General features: G+C 41.3%; 3 protein-coding genes and 1 long non-coding RNA gene across 4 annotated transcripts in view; 2 read left to right on the top strand and 2 right to left on the bottom strand.

Moving 5' to 3' along the window:
• smap2 (small ArfGAP2) overlaps positions 1-19,038 on the top strand; it is a 248,994-nt gene that overhangs the window by 95,081 nt on the left and 134,875 nt on the right. The gene's annotated exons all lie outside the window — the stretch shown is intronic.
• Positions 1-19,038, top strand: part of LOC311061548 — a 197,056-nt gene that overhangs the window by 121,757 nt on the left and 56,261 nt on the right. The window lies entirely within an intron of this gene.
• On the bottom strand, positions 405-9,056 carry nup42 (nucleoporin 42). Its single transcript, XM_084080090.1, has 8 exons — positions 8,875-9,056; positions 8,617-8,709; positions 6,670-6,961; positions 4,911-4,999; positions 3,339-3,415; positions 2,771-2,857; positions 2,284-2,389; positions 405-1,342 (listed from the first exon to the last, which is right to left on the bottom strand). Exons 1-8 carry the CDS (start codon positions 8,987-8,989, stop codon positions 801-803), a joined length of 1,401 nt encoding a protein of 466 aa, XP_083936216.1. The 5' UTR covers positions 8,990-9,056; the 3' UTR covers positions 405-800.
• On the bottom strand, positions 10,196-17,318 carry LOC311061543 (gasdermin-E-like). The gene is made up of 10 exons (XM_084080200.1): positions 17,161-17,318; positions 15,138-15,377; positions 14,769-14,964; positions 14,016-14,169; positions 13,491-13,614; positions 12,921-13,001; positions 12,042-12,169; positions 11,667-11,856; positions 10,996-11,066; positions 10,196-10,885 (listed from the first exon to the last, which is right to left on the bottom strand). The coding sequence occupies exons 2-10, from the start codon at positions 15,358-15,360 to the stop codon at positions 10,634-10,636; spliced, it is 1,419 nt and encodes a 472-aa protein (XP_083936326.1). The 5' UTR covers positions 15,361-15,377; positions 17,161-17,318; the 3' UTR covers positions 10,196-10,633.

Here is a 19,038-nt window from a genome sequence, read left to right as displayed (position 1 = left end):
ACAAAGCGTTCTAACTACAACTTGTATTCTGCTGCCCTCTTTTGTCTAAGCTGTGGAACTACAGCGCTTGTGTTCTGCATGTTGCTTTATTCACCACATTTTTTAGAACAAAGATAACATACTTGTTTAATAATTCAAGATAACATATTTTCTTTCATGGTCTCCGACACTCTTTGTTCATATTACAAATAGCAAAAGTTGTACTGGGAGTGTGCACGAAAGACAATCTAACTTAAGAGGACAAAAGGACACTGAGTCAGAAACCAACTATTTAAAACTTCAAGCCCGCTTATGCATATTTTTGCATAGCTCAAATCACCTTCTTATTTGAATCACTGTGAAAGATTCTTACAATGTGAAAATGTATGAATATGTAATGCAATAACCAAATGGGAATATAAGAATACAATTAAAACCAAATGTTTATTTTGTACTTTTAAGGCCCAGTTCAATCTTTATAAAAGAGTTTACCATCAACCTCAGATGCCTTGCCCGTAATTTGCATGTAATTTACTTAAATTGATTATACAAATTCAAAACTTTTAAATTGAATCATGTGACAACACAGAACAATGAACATGATTTTAAATTGAGCCAGGTGAATATACAAAATCATTCACATGAAGAATCTATGTTATTGCAGCTGAAACAAATGCATGTAATATTCGCATTGACATGAAATGTCTGTGGTTTTAGTCTTCACAAAGCAGTACCCAGACAGAAATCTCTTCTTTCAGAACTGTTTTGTGTATTTCGATAATCTTTCCTTTAGACTGCCTCAGGTTGAGGCCAGTCTGCTTTCACACCACCAGCAAGTCGGCTGGGGGAGGCTTCAGAGGGATCTGGCCCAGGGTGAACCTCTTGATCCCAAACTGATTCAGTTCCTCTGGCGTCAAGTCGCTCTGAGGGGTGAAGAGGCTGTCTCCTGCCCCTGCTCCCGTAGAAACCGCCGGCGCAGCGGTCGCCCCGAACCCTCCACTCGTCTGTCCAAAGAGACTGGCGCCTCCTCCCGTTTGCGACGGCGCCCCAGCACCGAAGCCGCTCCCAAATCCTCCACCTGGGGCGGCTGGGGCCGTCGAGGAGAAGCTAAAGCCGGAAGCAGAGCCGAATGCCGAAGTGGCCGGAGCTTTGTCTGCGGACGGCGTGGCGAAGGAGAACCCAGAAGCAGAGGGAGCGGAGGAGGCCACCGGGGCGGAACCGAACCCAGAGGGAGGCTGCGTGGGTGCGGCTACGGCGCTGCCAAATCCTGTTGAAGCTGCTGGGGCAGCTGTGGCGCCAAACCCTCCACTAGGAGCAGCAAAGCTGAAACCACTAGCCTGTGCAGGCGCTGATGACCCAAAGCCTACAATGACAATGTACATGTTGATGTATTGGATTTTTGGTGAAACGTTTTTAGAACAGAAAAACTGGTGGGAGAAAAAAAGAAGCGCTCAATATGGGAAACACTATCAAAATTAAATGAACTATCACTATCACCCAAATAGGATTATTTTTGTTTTATTCTTACTGTTGAAGTTAATAATATACCTTTTTCAACATCAACCAGTAATTCGATTTCAAATAAATCCCTGCTGTTCTGTTATGGACACTCAGAGCATTTGCACTATAAAATAGGATGTGCTGATTCAACAGAATAGTATAATTATTTAGGGGAAAGATCTTCAGTTTGGAAAAACATATAAACCAATATATATATTTATTTCTTTATTTTTTAAGTAAATATTAACTAACTTTATTGGTCTGCACATCCATACAGTACAGTTAAATGGCAATTAAAACCCTGCTTCTTGAAATGGAACAAGTTCACTTCATCCATGTTTTATTAACCACACCTCCTCCTTTAGCGATAAAAGCACTTACTCAATAGTTGGCACTTGACACATGGCTTTAAAATCATTGGGGCTATTAACACTATGGTATACTGTTCTTGAGCCCTACCGTCTCTATTCTGGGGGCGAACATCTAGCAAAAATAGCCGATCTACAAGCTCGCAATGCGACGCGTTGTGAGCTTGTCAAATCGGCTACAAGCTACTATGTGTTTTTCCCCTGTTTATTGTTTTAATTATTTTATATTTGTTTACTGAGTGTACAGCACTTTGGTTCAACGCTGTTGTTTTAAATGTGCTCCATAAATGAAGTGGATTGGCTATTCTTGGCAAAGAGAAGGTGTAGCGCGAAAAGAGGAGGGGGCCTAATTTAGAGCCCTGGGGGACTACAGTCAACTAAGTATATAGCGTTTAAGTGGTTAAACCCATTTAAGATTATTATAATTAACACAAACCTCCAGTCCCAAAGCTGGATGTAGAGGATCCGAAACCAGCTGCTGCTGTTGTTTGTCCAAAACCCCCAGAAGATTCCTGAGGGACTGGGTTGTTTAACTCTGCAAGCTGAGATACAGACAGGAACAAGTATCACTGTTTGCTTGGTCATGGTATTTAAGAAGGGACTTCTTAATAAATAGATATGATAATTAACCCATTAAGACCCGAGGCCGATTCTGCAAATGCCTTCTAAACCAGCAGTAAGACTTTTCAAAACTGTTCAAAAATAGCTGCCGCACTGTGAGCTTGTACATCTGCTATTTTTGAATAGCCAACGCCAAAATCTAAAATGCTTTCCCGGGTTAATAAAAAAGGAGGGCGAAAGATGCTGTGTATCTGTGTGTGTGTGTGTGTGTGTGTGTGTGTGTGTGTGTGTGTGTGTGTGTGTGTGTGTGTGTGTGTGTGTGTGTGTGTGTGTGTGTGTGTGTGTGTGTGTGTGTGTCTCACCAAAGCAACCTGGGTAGTTGCATTCATAGCTCTCAGCTCCTGGACCCTGCTTCTCCATTGGTTGACCAGTTGATTAATACCAATGGCCTAATGTCAGAGGGGAAATACGTCATTAATATTCAATTAAGGATCAGCTGTCACTCCTGATATCACAAGGAGTTCATAGATGTGAGAGACGTGATGGCAGTGCTAGCTAGGTATGCGTCGTTATCACCCGTTCACCAAAAGTAAAAGTTACTAACACTGTGATATTGGCCAGTGACAATTCCTGACCTTTATGTTTGCTTAACAATATGTACCGGAGTCAATCTTACGTACATGAGCGTGAAAAAATACTGGCCACACGCCGTGGTGTCTCGTCCAACGACCAAAACACCACTGATGCCACTACTCATGAGAAAGGCAGAAATGCTTTTTTCACCGCTCTGATTTCTGTAACTACACTATTCGTAGTCAGATTTTGGTGTTGGGTAAATTTCTTGACAACAATGTTCAACTTTGGGCTTGCCATCAACCTTCTACAACCAGTAGTAACCTGTGCAGCCCTAATGGGTGCTATTAAACTCACATAGCTCTGCAGGTCACCTGAAGCTCTTGTGTTGTAATACTCCAGTCTAAGTTCTTCTGGAGACAGATCTGAAAAACCTGTAGGGGAACACAAAACATTACACGATTACTACGATTATAATTAGGCCAGTTTCACCACCAACACACACCACATATTTCAACACACGCCTTTTTGATGTAATTAAAATATTTTCACAATTAAGTCATATATGGGGGTGAGGAATGCACAAGTTAGTGTAAAGTGGTTCTTTTTGTCAAATACTGTTAACATAGCAGCGTCAATAAAATTGCTGAAAAAATATGTAACTTATCTTCCTGCAGCTGTGCCTCGCTTCAGTGTTCATCATGAACAGCCACTATTGGGGAGGGTTATGGAAACTGTATATACAGGGTCGGTTCGTGAAAATGCTTCATTTGCCCCCGGGGCGTCGGTGACGACACAATAAGAGGTTGCAGATTCGAATGCCGTTACTGGCAGCTTTACTGAAGTTGTGAGGCTCGGTACAGGCACGGGTTGCGATTTTGAGGAGATTATTTTGTACAGCACTGCTAGTATGTTTGAGTATGAATATTAGTCAAAGACGCACACAAGCACAGCAGTGCTGAACACTGAAGAATGAACTTGAGTTTGAAAACGTAACTGTTCACTTCTCTGCTACTACTTAAGTCTGACCGATATTGTACTGCGCACTTAACCCATTAAAACCGGGAAAGCATCTGTGTAACCACTTTAACCATTATTTTATACTTTGGTTATTCTTTATTTTAAAGTGAACATTTTAACTAAAATATTTTTTCCTGTGGTCACTGGAACAAAATATTTTGAGATGGGGGACCGTGGACAAATACATATAATTTTGGGGGTCCTTGACAGTTTGAGCACCACTGAAATTGCAACATAAATATACAAATCAATAAAAAATATTTGGAGCCTTTCTAACAGCCACGATGTATTTGATGTGATAGCATAAATTAAACTTTCAAATATTGAAGTCATAAAATTATCATGAATTGTTTTCAACTGTATATTTTGATATTTATATTTTGTATCGTTGTCCAGTTGTTTGAGTGTTGAATCTTTAATAGACCGCAATCAACACAAGCCTTTGGCTTTTTTGTGTTATATCCATTAAATCATTCCCTCCAAAAAAGATAACTGACAGAAACTAAAGGTCTTTACTTACTGCTGTTTGTGTCATGGGTACATCCACAGATTCCACACAGAACACAAATGGATATTACTTGGCAAAAAAGCAACGTACAGGCATAAATATATGAATGGTTTGATGCCAAATATTCTCTGACCGTTTATTCGTTACACTCTCTCTGTGTAAAGACCTTAATATTGCAATATACAATATAGGATCACATTGCTGTCGGATGGAAACCTTTTATGTTCAAAACTGTTACTTTTCAGGAAATGGACAAATCAAACTGTGTTCTAATGGATCCATGTAGTTATTATTTAGTCACAAGCTCCAGTAAACATACTTTTCATAGGTTAAATATTTATAAAACCCACAGACACACTTAACCACTTTCAGCAGCAAACACAGATGACTTTATAACCAACCTGAAATGGTTGGCTTGTGGACAGCATAGCATGAGAAACCCCACTGGCCTGAAGTCTCCCAACTCTCCATGTCACTTTGAATGGCCTGCCTGGGTGAGAACACATACACAGTAAAATCACCATTAACAGCAGCAAAACCATTTACTAATGGACTATTATGGTTGATTCTAAGCGATATCGATATCCGATATAATAATTGCCGTTATGGCCGATAACCGACATAAACCGATGTCGATATGATCTCATTCTGTATTAAAAAAAAGAATAATAATGTTGTCCATTCTGAAAAAGTCATATAACACTGAATTTGAAAAAGCAATGCCTCTTTATTCCAAAAGAAGGGAGGCACCGTTATTGAAATGTTGGCCCATATCCCAACAAACAGCTTGAATGTAGTATTTTCATTTAAAAATGTACCAACTTGTTAACCCTTTTGAAAGCTTCCCCAGAAAACACTGATAGAATCGGCAGCCTTCATCATCACAAAAGGCTTTTTCAGGCTTTTTAACATTTTTTATTTCATAAATAAAATATCAGCTAAAACCGAATTATTATTTTGATATCGTCAATACAGATATTGCATTTTAAGTCCAACATCGGCCGATACCGATATGATGACTGATTCATTATCCATGCCTTGTTGATTCTATCTGTACACTCTTGAGTTAAATTAACAATCAGAATGTTACTGTGTATTATCACCTGAACTGTTTGAAATGAATGTATATCATTATGATAAACATCTTATAACATTATCGAATTGGTTCTACGTTATACAACATACTGTACAACCGTTCTCTGTTGTGTATAATCATGATAACACGCCACTACATTATGCTTGAGAGATTCAAAATTGTGGACGTACATGTTCAGGATAATCGCTGGCAACTGTGTTGTAAGAGCAAAAATGCAATAGAAGCTGTAATGCATTGTGAATATACCACAAACATACCCAGCCTGTGGTATAGGCACAATATACCACCGTCTCTCGCTTGACTGCTGAAATATGTTGTGATTATTACTTGGAACCAATATCCCTATAGCCTGGTAAACCCTCCCTCCGGAAATCTCATTTCCATTTGATTCCAGGAGTGAGTCTGGCATGATCGCCCATTCTGCAATATTGGCTGTGGGCTGGAGTTGGGCGGGAGTAATACCGTTGACTGACAACCCCTTCAGCCAATGATCGTTGTTCCCCTCCAGCCAATCAGCAGACCTCCAGACTAATGTGACGCAACGGGACTTTTGAGACGGCCATGCCCAAAGTAGGTTGCCTTATTCGGACACATGCGTGGCACTGCCCGCCCCTCCCGGTTCTCTAAAATGTTATTTTCAAATAGGCTCTGTCATGATTCATTGACCACATATATGAAGTTAAACAACTAAATTCTATCCAAACGATATCTTAAAAGTAAATTCCGTGCCTCAAAAAAGAAGTTTGAGAGCGTTTTAGAACCGAAAGTAAAAAATGTAACTGGCCACAGAAACAATGGCGGATCGTTCCATTTTTGTCGGCTGCACTCGGTCCCATTCGGGCTCACTCGTACTCGCCACCTGATTGGCCAACTGTCGCTGTCAATCACAGAACGATGAGCGACGACCCTGATAGGCTCGGTTAGTGGGTAATTCCACTAGAAACCCCCACAATGGGCGATCATGCCAGACTCACTCCTGGAATCAAATGGAAATGAGATTTCCGGAGGGAGGGTTTACCAGGCTAATATCCCTACTGCACCGCCTAAAAAACACACAGACTTACAAGGTTTTCTCATCCTCCTCCCCTCCTGCTTTTCCTCTCCCACCCTTGTCAAAGGTGTTGGGAGTGCTGGTCAGTGTCGAAAATCTATTCTGGGAGGAGAAACTGAAGTCGTTGCTCTTGATGTTATCTCGTCTTCCTCCTCCTCCTCCTCCTCCTCCTCCCCCCCCTCCTCCTCCTCCTCCTCCACCTCCTCGACCCCAGTCATCACCACCCTGAGACGAGAAGTTTGATGGCTGTATGTAATTCCCTCCAGATCTTTGAGAAGGGTTCACCCATACTCGGTTCCCAAACCCTGCAACAGAGAGAGATCAGTTAACAGCAAGGAAAGCAACGACACCTGTGGGTGTTGAGAGTACTAGCCTGTAGCCACACTCATTAGAAATTAAAACAAACTAGGCCGGCGCCCTTCTGCTTGTCTAGGGGAGATATTGAGCTTAGGAGATTCATGTAAGTACTAGGCTACTTAACAGCCAGTAGGTGTCCTAATACCTGACACCAGGAAATAAACAAATGGGCATTTATACTGAAAAAAGTATAAGTCATAAAAACTTTTCCAAACATCAAAGCTGCAATCAAATCATAAGTTTGATCTCCTAGACTCCTACTCAGGATTTTAACTCTGGTCTCCCATCTACTGCACTATATCAAGAGAGAATGCCTACTTGGCCTGGGGATATACCGTGCTTACGTACTAGGCTACTTGTCAGCTAGCCCTAGAATGGCTGTGATATGGATATTACATACATTTCGTGTATTCCAGATACACACCGACAGGCAGCCATAGATCACTTCTATGTCCGCACGGGTAGAAGACTGGTCGTGGAGGTAATTTAAAGTTATGGCACTACGTGTGTGTGTACTCACCCAATAATTAATTCCTGCGAGTCAGCCTTGTGATCGACTGATAGGAGTGATATGTGATATTACATACATGAATTGTATGTAATATCACAGCCATTCTAGGGCTACCTGTCAGCCTAAACCAGGGTCTAGATTTCTCAATCGAAGTGTAAGTGTATGTGTAAAAATGTTTTTGGTTGCTCCACTGCGCCCTCTACAGATCTGGTCAATGGAATTTTTCTATTGACCAGATTTTTCCTTCAGGTGAAATATTTTCTTTTCTGGCCAAAAAGTGTATTTTACAGAGACGGTGGGGTGCCGAGAGGCTTCCCACCTCCAAGAATAGACTTTCAACAACACAAAACAGCCTTTGTTTCGATGAGTAGCGAAGTGGTTTTATTTATTTGTACTACAGTTGGAGCCCTCGCAGGGCAGTGGCATTCCCCTCTGCGCATGTACAATTAGCACTGCTGTTGTGCTAATTGTATTGTATCAACATGCTAAAAATAAGTTCCAGATTGCAGCTTTAACACTCAGTAGGCTACTTGTAGGCTACTCACTCTAGCCACAAGCAACTTAAATGTCAGACAGGTGCAATCAGTAGTAGTACTACTAATCCCACATATTGCTTTAGCTGGCTGTTAAAAGTTAATTAAAAAGTAGTAAAAGCATTAACTCTAATGGAACCAGCCACAATCAACTTAAATGTCAGACAGGTGCAATCAGTAGTAGTACTACTAATCCCACATATTGCTATAGCTGGCTGTTAAAAGTTAATTAAAAAGTAGTAAAAGCATTAACTCAAATGGAACCAAATGGACCCTAACGGGTCCATTTTGGTTCCATTTGTACACTCTCAGAGTTAAATTAACATTGCTTTTACAATATAAATCGGGGTAACAGAGATAGAAATGCCATTAAATGGGGGTCCGTAGGCTAATGCATGTCAAACTGGGGGTACTTGAAATTAAAATGAAAATAAAAATCTTCTCTTATAGGGGTCCCTGGCATATATTTTCAAATGGGGGGGGGGGGTCCGCGGGCTAGAAAGTGTTAATTTGGGGGTCCTTGACATGAAAAAGTTTGAGAACCACTGTCTTAACTTACCTCCTCCTCCTCCTCTGGGCTGCTGCTGCTGCTGATACGAACGGGTATTGTCATTATATCCATTATATCCACCACCTCCTCCTCCTCCACCTCCTCTATATCCTCCTCCACCACCTCCACCACCTCTGGATTGTTCATTCCAACCACCACCTCCTCCTCCTCCTCTCCCTCCACTGGATTGTTCATTCCAACCACCACCTCCTCCTCCTCCTCTCCCTCCACTGGATTGTTCATTCCAACCACCACCACCACCACCACCTCCTCCTCCTCCTCCTCCTCCTCCTCCTCCACCACCTCCTCCACTGGGGTGTTCATTCCAACATTTGTCGCCGTACCGACAGCGGCCCTGCATGAAGAAGTTGCACACCGGCATGGTGTGACTCGTGTTTAGTGTTTATCTCAGTGAAGTGTTGTTGTCAGGCAGGGCTTCGTTTTGCTCCAAACGCCGCCATGTTGGATTCAGCGCTGTCGCGTCGTCGCAAGGTTTCTACGTCACTCTGCTGCTTTGCAGCGTTGCCAGGTTTTGTAAGAGAAATAAGCAACCAGGTCTAGGACAACGAGTCCAAAAGAAGCGACTACTAGGACATACATTGGGTATCTATTTCAAAACATCGTGAAATAAAATGTGGAATATTTGGAAGATTTTTGAAACATTCGAACAACACAAATCTGGTATGCGCGGCTCCCTGGCACAAAACATTATCAGATGGGAGTTATGGGACAAATACATATTAATTTGGGGGTCCTTGTCACTCCATGACATGAAAATATTTGAGAACCACTGGTTTCAATAATATATATTTTTTTTAAATTGGAAGCAAGACCAAATAAGCAACTACACTTTAGAAACAAGCCCACTTTTTACAACAACTTTACAGAAAAACAAGCCCAAAATAGCTTATAATAAGCGGACATGGCAACGCTGCCTGCTGCCTTGCCAGATAGGTTATAAAAAAACATACAGCGCCCCCATGTGTTTGTTCTGTGGCCTCCATTACTGTTGTGTTAAACTTAGACATACATATTTGTTTGTGTATTAATTGTAAATATATATTGTTTTGTATTTTTGTATTTATTATTGTATATGTTTTTGTATATTACTGTATATATTACCCCACGCTCTATATAAGTAATGATTGCTATCGGAATATGGAACTATTTGACACACTGATTTCATAAATAAGTTTGATATTATGTTAGGATTTATAGTTCACACACACACACACACACACACACACACACACACACACACACACACACACACACACACACACACACACACACACACACACACACACACACACACACACATGCAGAACAGCAGCAGCAGTGCCATGTATCCTACATGTGTATGCATGTCGGAATGGGAATTCATTGAAATCAGTTAAAAAGTACATTGACAGTATATTTGTTGACACATTTTTAACAATTCAACATATTCTATGGCTCTCTAACATGTTAATATATATTATATTTGTAAAATGGAATGTTATGGATATGACTTTGGGTGATTATTACACACTGTGCATATGGATCGCCAAACCTCATGTTTCAATCAGCAAAGGTGTGCCATATTATTTATTGTGCCGTCTCTCATCAAGTATAAAAATCCAAGTGATGTTTGTTACATTACAATTACAAACCAATAGCACAGAACAAACTATAGCCTACTGCAAGAACAGTGATTACATTTCAGATGATCTATCTAATATATTCATAAAAAATCTTCTTCAAAAGAATACATTTAAGAATTAGCTTATTAAGTTGATAAAACATTTATAAAACAATGCTATGATCTTCCCTATTATAGCCAATCAGTTAAATATTTAAAAATACAAATACATTTTGTCATAAGGATTATTATCATTTTAGCTTTTAGGTCCACTGGTCTTGACAGTCTATATAGAAAATAAACAGAATACATGTGAATGCAGGCACAGTAATGCACACGTACATGACTGCAAGTGTGCACAAACACGCGTGCGTGACAGTCACACACACACACACACTTTTTTTTTTACTTTAGCTGATCACACAGATGAGACAGGCCTTGTACTGTGACACACAGGACCAGTGGCATCACTCCTGCATCACTTTCTCTCTCTGCTAACAGCCCTGCAGCCTCTTTCCTGAGGTTCACATTGGATGTGATGAGCAGCTGTTGCACCCAATCGAAAGCCTTGTCGTCATCCTGTAGGGGGAGGGGCAGGGACTCCAGGGGAAGAGGAGAGCAGTTCTTCTTCTGATCCTTTAGATCTAACATGTTCAACTGTGGATATGACAGACCAAGCAGAAAGACAGACAAACAGACCAATCAATAACTTCCACAGATTAGATACACACTTTAACAGACGGACAAACAGACAATGTTAGACTGACCAGAACATTGAGGGCCTCCAGAACATCAGGACTGCTCTCACTCAGGAGGCTCAGTGCTTCATCGGGTAATGCTACAAAAATACACAATACAGAAGTAACACTACATTCATTTAAATATGCAGAAGTTGAAGTGTGAAAAACACATAGACACCGAATGATTTGCATGAAAGCTTGGCTGAGGTCAGCTGCTTTCAATAAAGCCTAAGAGTAAGAGAGCAAGGCAAGCTCAAAGAGTAAAAACCCTTTTGAGTGGAAATCCTTTAATAGGAAGATAAAACTCCCAGGCTCACTTATATTACATTTAAAGGAGTAGTTCACCCAAAGAAATACTTGTTTTCTATCAATTACACACCCCATGAAGCATTGAATTCATGGAGATTTGTTTTTGTTTTTGTCGCATTCCTAAGCCAATAATTTGATGACCGGCGGTCTCTCCGGTAGGAGACTCAAAGAGTCTCCTTTGAGTCTCCTACCGGATACATTAGCATCTTTCCGCCGATCATCAAATTATTGGCTTAAGAATACGACAAAAACTAAAAAATCTCTATGAATTCAATGCTTCAGGGGGTGTGTAATTGAGGAATTGATAGAAAATAAGTTATTTTTTGGGTGAACTACTCCTAAGTGTGTGAGTCCTGTCTTCCTATTTATGTCGTTTCTTTGCCCCTAACCTTCCATGGCGCTGACCAATAGATGAACAGCGGTCAGCGGGCTCCCTGGGGTGCCAGCGCTCCCAGGCCCGTCACTCTCAATGTGACTGTCTGGGTCGGTTCTGAGCAGGTAGGGTCTGAGCAGGTCCAATATGGCACTTGCAGAGTTGCTGTGACTGACTGACGCATCACCTGTGCACCACTCCTCCAACTGAAAGAAAGACAGAAAGATAGACAGATTAATAGAGAGACAGGTGACAGGTGGACAGACGGATGTGGATGGAAATACAGAGAGAGATTGGACTTTTTTGCAAGGAGACAGAGGAGGTGGGACTTGTAGTCATCAAAGTGTCACCGGGTGTTGAATCAGAAGTGTCAGGTTGCTGTGTCACTCACAGTGTTCTCTACGTCTGAGAGAGCATCTCTGTCCTTCATCACTTCACAGAACCTCTGGAACAGAGCAATACGAGTCAACTGGGGAAGCTCTGCCAGCGGGGCCAGATATACTTGCGGGTTTTGTAACTCTGTGGATTAAAAGATTACCTCGTTATTAATACATTTCACTTTTACATCATTTAACATCCTCTGCAGCAATGAAAATAAAGAAATTAAAGTACGATAAACAGAAATTGGCCAAAACGTATATTCCAAAATACATTGGCAATACATATTACACTGTACTTTAGATAAGCCTAAATAAATTATAAGTTTGTATTATTCAACACCTTCCCTTTTTTCAACACCAATCCAGAGGGGGGGAAAGGAAACAAAATGTGCTAGGTCATTTTGCTTGTTTACCATTGCCTCTGCAATGGTAAACAACCATTGCGTGCCTCTGCGCGCACGCATGCACACTTGCATGCATGCATCCATGCATGCACGCACGCACGCACGCACGCACGCACGCACGCACGCACGCACGCACGCACGCACGCACGCACGCACGCACACACACACACACACACACACACACACACACACACACACACACACACACACACACACACACACACACATTCATAAGTAGTGCAGTTTGTAGTTTGTTCATAAATGTGAAATACTGAAACATAAAAATAATTGAAAGACTAGTGCCTCTTCAGATAAACCAGAGGTCATTTGACAATATTACCATGAAATGGCCATCCTGAGAATATGGTCAACCAGTGAGTGAGTGAGTGAGTGAGTGAGTGAGTGAGTGAGTGAGTGAGTGAGTGAGTGAGTGAGTGCGTGAGTGAGTGAGTGAGTGCGTGAGTGAGTGAGTGAGACGACACGCACCAGGTATTTTGTCTGGATTCAGTCCATCCTCCTCAAAGAAGCAGTCAGACTCAATGCCATGAGTATCATGCAGGCATATCTCTGGGAAAAATACACACAAAAACACACATAAACACACATATTCACAGCAACATACCAGCACACAACAGGCACACAGAAGCACAGACTCACATACACGTAGAGATGCACACATTCACATACACGTATATGCAAACATTCACAGACACAGAAACATGCAGCAGGATACACATGCAGTATACACAAATAGACATAAACGAGAATTAAGGAGTCGGACCATCATAAGAAATAAAAGGACACTCGTGCCTCTGCAGTGAGATAACCAGTATGCACCTTGTGAAAGGCTACAAACAGCAGCGAGGGCCATCAATGCCATCTAATAGAGGGGCCCACTGCATTTGGTGCCTGATGCACTTGAGATTTCAGAAAAGTTGCACTAGTTGACCAACTGAAAACTCAAATGAATTCCATATACCGGTATACATAAACCACTCAAGACATGATTCTGAATAAAAGTGACACACGCACACATGCACGCACGCACACACTAACCAAAGTTGCCATTTTCCTTGTTGATCTCTAGTTCCAGAAGGCTGTAGGCGATTACTGCGCCAGGAGGGATCACAATGGACTCCTGACTGGTCTTCTGAACTTTGGCATTGTTCTTCACACACACCTGAGAACAGACATGCACACACACGCACAGGCAAACACAGGCAAACACACACACACACACACACACACACACACACACACACACACACACACACACACACACACACACACACACCACACACACACACACACACACACACACACACACACACACACACACACACACACACACACACACACACACACACACACACACACACACACACACACACACACAAACAAACACAAACACTGATCATTTGAGCACAATCATGAAAGCTATTTCTCCTGCAGCAGTCTGTGATCAAACTCCCTCCACCTCCCTCAGCCTCCTCATCTAAGTTAAATGTATAATTTGTGGATTGTATATATCTGTGTATCTTAATTTATGCAGACATTGGCACACTCAGCCTCCATGCTCACCGACATGGTGTTCACCATCATTCCCATCAGCCCTTTACAGTTGCGCTGTTCGAAGACGCGGCAGGTACTGTTGGCGATGATTCTCTCTGTCAGCACGGCCAGAACATGTCCAGACCTCAGCTGCTTCACCAGCACATGTTGCAAGTCCACCGACCTGGCACACAGCAGGTTTGATAGGACATGTGTGAGTGTGTGTGTATAAAACACAGTGGTGGAAAAAGTACTCAAATGTTTTACTTAAGTAAAAGTGTCAATACTGCAATGCAGAAATACTCTGTTACAAGTAAAAGTCCGTAATTCAAAATTTACTTGAGTAAAAGTACAAAAATATTGGCATCAAAATGTACTTAAAGTAGCTACCAAAAGTAAAAGTAGTCATTGTGCAGAATGTCCCATTTTACAAGTTCAAAATGTATAAACAATATTTTGAAAATAACAGATCTACAAGCTCACAATGCATCGCATCGCATTGTGAGCTTTTAGATCTGCTATTTTCAAATGGCCGAAATATATATAGGGCTGAAGTGGTTAATGTATGCTTTGTAATGATAATCAAAATGTACAAAGTAACTAGTAACTAAGTTTTCTAATAATTGTAGTGGAGTAAATAGAATATTTGTCTCTGAAATGTAGTGGAGTAGAAGTAAAAGTACTGAAAATTGTACTTAAGCACAGTACTTGAGTACATGTACTTACAGTAGTTACTTTACACCACTGATAAAACAGAACAACAAGACTGTGAGTGACTCTAACCTGTTCTTGGAGTCACGAAGCAGCTTCTTTACATCCACTTTCTCTTTCTTGAGCTTGCCAAGATCTAATTGGAGCTGGTTAGAGCCCTGTCCCTTCAGCTGGGCACTAGCCACGCCGTCAACACAGGCCCCCAGGTTCCCGTTGAAAACCTCCCCAAATCTCGCCTCGTAGGTCACGAGGTCTTTCTCAGAAACATCTGACGGGAATGGAATATGAAAAATGCTTGATCTTCAGGCATCAAGTAGCCTAAGTACTGGTAAATTAACAATATCTTTTATGACACAGATCTCTACAGTAGCAATTTGGGAATGCCTTCACATGTACAGTACATCTCCATGTACAGTAGGACATAGCCTACAGTAACCATACCTGCACTTAAAGGTGTTTCACCCTGCAATATGTCACCGAGAGTGAGGTCGTGGGGCTGGTACTTGTAATTTGGCCTCTGCCACCACCAGCGTCGATTTTGCCTGACGACCATCGCCATGGGAACCAGCTTATCTGCGTCATTAATACTTGAGACGTGGATGAGACTGCCGTCTGGGTCGATCTGGCGGACGATTTTGGCGGTTACCTTGGAAAACGTCGACATCGTCTCAAGTGGGCAAACTGTAGATGATGGCAGAGAATAATAATAATAATAATAATGATACAGGTATTTGTAGCAACTTTCATATACTTTCACATCTAGAGTTCGGGCCACTACGCGGCCCTCACACCTACGCACCACCGATCCGACCAATATGTCTGAGTCATAGTGTCAGGGGCTTTGTCAGAGTACCCGTTGTACCCGTCTGTCTGTGTCCCTTTTGTGCCCATATATGGAGATCTCTGTATCTGTTTGTCCATGTCCCTTTTATGCCCATATATTGAGATCCCTGATGTCATCAGTGTATGGCCATATATTGGAATGGTCATATATGGGCAAATTGGTTGGATCGGTGGTTCTGGACAACTGGATATCCGAACACTCGATGGAAGGCATCGCACTCCCTAGAGTCCTTGCCGCTGCGCACATCTAGTTTGAAGTCGGCCTGTCCCATATATGCACATGACCATATATGGGCATAGAGGTCGGATCTGTGGCTCTGGACAACAGATCTCTGTATCTGTCAGTCCTTGTCCCTTTTATGCCCACATATGGATATTTGTTTGTGCCTGATGCCTGCCCGCCAGCCGGTCCTCCCTTAGCCAATTTTTATTTATGATTAAATGCAGCCCAAAGTGCTTCACATAAAAAGAGTAAATAAAAGAACGACTTGTCTAGATTCACTTTCAAAGAGATGAGAAACAGATGTGAACACAGTGTGTAGGGGAAGCTGATATACCATAGTTTTTTTTTCTTTCTTTTTTTTCTATTGTTAGTTTGAAGTGCTTCCGTTCCGATTTCTAAGAAACCTGTGTGTGTGCGAGTGTACGTTCATGCGTGCTTGTATGTGTGGGAGGGGGCTTTCGCAGAATCGCAGTGCTTTCCAGTGTACCAACCCCCTAAAGACGCACTTAAATGCAATGTGCATAAGGGAAGTGGTTAAGTAACCCCCCCCCCCCGCCCCTCTCTCTCACACACACAGGGGTTCCTTAGAACTCTGAACAAACGTTCAGAGAGATGGAGGAGAAAGGGAAATGGAGGAGGAAGAGAGATGGACCACTTCCCCCATACCGCCACAAACCTCTACAACACCACTTTCATGACAGCGTATATTCTAATGACTAATACAGGATGCAATTGCATCGTGCCCATTGAAACAGAGGGGGCCACCAGTAGTTGGTGGCTGCTATTGTTTTTTATAATTTGTAGTTGTGATACTTTTATATCACGGTTGAAACATTCTTCAAATCTTTAAATAAATACAGTATTCACCCAGTATAAAGTGGGAGATTACTGAGCTACAAACACCTAATTCCATGATATTTCAAAATCCTCCAAAGTTTTACATATGTCGAAAAATGTTAGAAAAAAACATTATTTTCTTTTTCTTTTCTTTTGGGGAATGACCTACATGCCCCCTGCTCTAAATTTGCCCCCTCAGAATTGTATTGTATTGGATGTATCATTAAACATTACAAATGTGTTGTATGTATTACATACCATTTACAACATTAACAGTAGCTATATAGCTAAAAAATATATTTATAATTATACATAACTAGTCCATACCCGGTCGACGCATCCGTGGGGGGATATGCGCGCACATAGTTCCGTGGGCATGGTAATGGTCAATGGCTGTGTGCAATTTCAGATCAATTGCTCCAGCCACTGAGGAAAAACGGGCAGAACTGATTTTGGTCTCAAAATGTATAGCTATGTCTTGAAAATGTATAGCTATGTATAAATTATACATAGCTATACGTAATCGAGACACAAATAAATGATACATAAGAATAAACTTACCACGATTGAACTAATCGGCAATTCAAATAACGTTGAGAGTCGTCGTGTGCTTCCGAAATTATGTCAGCCCAAAAAGCAAAGAAATAGCTAAATGTACAGTGGGCAATGTAACACTTATAACATACACACAGCAGAAGGAAACAGATGTGTGTCCTCAGCGTTTCAGATACATAATATGGGTTAGAACTGAAGTCTGACTTCACACCTCATGCCCACGGGCCACGCCCCAAGTGTGAACTTCTTCAGAGAAATTATGTGTCCACTGCCCACGCCTCCAAAAGTGTGAACTTCTTCTTCTTTCGGTTTGTTATTTCCATCAGGAGTCGCCACAGCGAATCATCTGTTTCCATCTGGTTCTATATTCTGAGTCTTCCAAGTTCCTCTGTCACTTCTGCCACTCGCATGTCCTCTCTAACTGCATGCATAAACCTCCTCTTTCCTCAATAATACGAGAGATCAAGTTGTTGCAAACGAAAAGTTTTATTGAATAAAAGATAAAACATTTTGGTGATTAGACTTAGTTAACATTCAACGTATAAGATTAGCAAATAATAGGGAGAACCCCCCCCGGAGTCTAGACGCTGGTAGAGGTAGTGCAGGTGAACCTCCGTCCTTCTCAACTCTAGATGATTGAGACAAGGTGGAGTAGGGGATGGAGATGGGGTGCTAGTTGCTTGCTGAAAAGAGAATGGCAAAGGTCAGAGGCAGTGATATTTAAACTTCAAGCTTTGAATGACAGGATGTTTGTGAAGCTTCCCCCTCAATAAAGATGAAAAAGTGTGCGAGAGAGATCTTCCTTATTGAATTTACGCTTAGAGCTACATTTCAAAATGAGCTGATCAACAAGCTACACAAACAGTTATTTTTTTGATATACAAAGTATAAAACAGGGCTTAATTGGTTGATGTATGTTTTGTATTATAATTTAAATCTACAAAGTAACTTGTAACTAAAGTTTTCAAATTTAGTAGAGTAAAAAGTGCAAATATTTGTCTCTGATATGTAGTGGAGTAGAAGAATCAAGTATCAAAAATGGAAATACTTATGCAGAGTGAAATTACCTCAAAATTGTATAGTACAATTACAGTATTTACAGCATTTAGTTACTTACCAGGGCTGGCACTGACAAATAAACATCCTTGATCTTGAAAGTATTTGAAGAATTATTATAATTAATTATCCTGGAACTAATGCTCCAAGAACAAGGGTTCATAGCTACTGTAGCTAAAGTAAAATAAATTAATAACGGAGAGGATAACTCACTCTCTCAGCCTACAAAGTGAACAGTTTACCAATAAGTGGGTATATATTAAGTACATATGGTTCCGATATGCATATGGTGCATATGGTTATTTATTTATTTATGTATTTGTTTGTATTAATTCATTTGTCACCTACACCCTTTAGTGTAGCTGTCTCACAAGTGAGAAAATGTAGTGTAGTCTAATGCTGTTCGTGACTATAAAGCTGTAAGTGTGTCTGTGTACTACTTACTACTTATTTCAGAATTGTTCCCTGGAATGTCATGCCGCATGCAGGATATTTTCCATTTCCCTCTTCCCAAGAACCTGGATGTGGTCCAGGACAGTCAGCAGAGTGTAGAGTTCAGGCAGGGGGGAAATAGAGATGGCAGTGTGCACTGCACGTGTGGTCTTCCATGGTTACGAAATGTTTTTGTTCTCTAGGCTAGTCTGTTGCAATACTGTCTGTGACCAGGACAAACCCATCTACTGTATCAGTTCATATGAGGGCAATTTAGTTTTTGTTATCTCCGCCAGGCCAAAGGCCTGGATGAAGATTTATAATGATAGTAATAATTTAGTCCACCAGTCCTTGGGGTGTTTTTTTGTCACTGTATATGTTATGTTTCTGTCCATG

The sequence above is a fragment of the Gymnoscopelus microlampas genome (genome assembly GCF_963454915.1).
Source record: "Gymnoscopelus microlampas genome assembly, chromosome: 15".
Classification (NCBI taxonomy): domain Eukaryota; kingdom Metazoa; phylum Chordata; class Actinopteri; order Myctophiformes; family Myctophidae; genus Gymnoscopelus; species Gymnoscopelus microlampas.
The sequence above is the reverse complement of the archived record's forward strand: the minus strand, read 5'-3'. Positions and strand labels throughout refer to the sequence as shown.

What these genes read in the sequence shown, in the direction of transcription:
- nup42 (XM_084080090.1), bottom strand. Translation starts at nt 8,989, where the DNA reads ATGCCGGTGTGCAACTTCTTCATGCAGGGCCGCTGTCGGTACGGCGAC. An exon ending in GAGGAGGATGAGAAAACCTT is followed by an intron (nt 5,000 to 6,669) that starts GTAAGTCTGTGT and finishes GTTCTCACCCAG; the next exon opens with GCAGGCCATTCAAAGTGACA. An exon ending in CAGGTGACCTGCAGAGCTAT is followed by an intron (nt 2,858 to 3,338) that starts GTGAGTTTAATA and finishes CTCTGACATTAG; the next exon opens with GCCATTGGTATTAATCAACT.
- LOC311061543 (XM_084080200.1), bottom strand. Translation starts at nt 15,360, where the DNA reads ATGTCGACGTTTTCCAAGGTAACCGCCAAAATCGTCCGCCAGATCGAC. An exon ending in TGATGGTGAACACCATGTCG is followed by an intron (nt 13,615 to 14,015) that starts GTGAGCATGGAG and finishes GTCTGTTCTCAG; the next exon opens with GTGTGTGTGAAGAACAATGC. An exon ending in GAATCCAGACAAAATACCTG is followed by an intron (nt 12,170 to 12,920) that starts GTGCGTGTCGTC and finishes TTTAATCCACAG; the next exon opens with AGTTACAAAACCCGCAAGTA.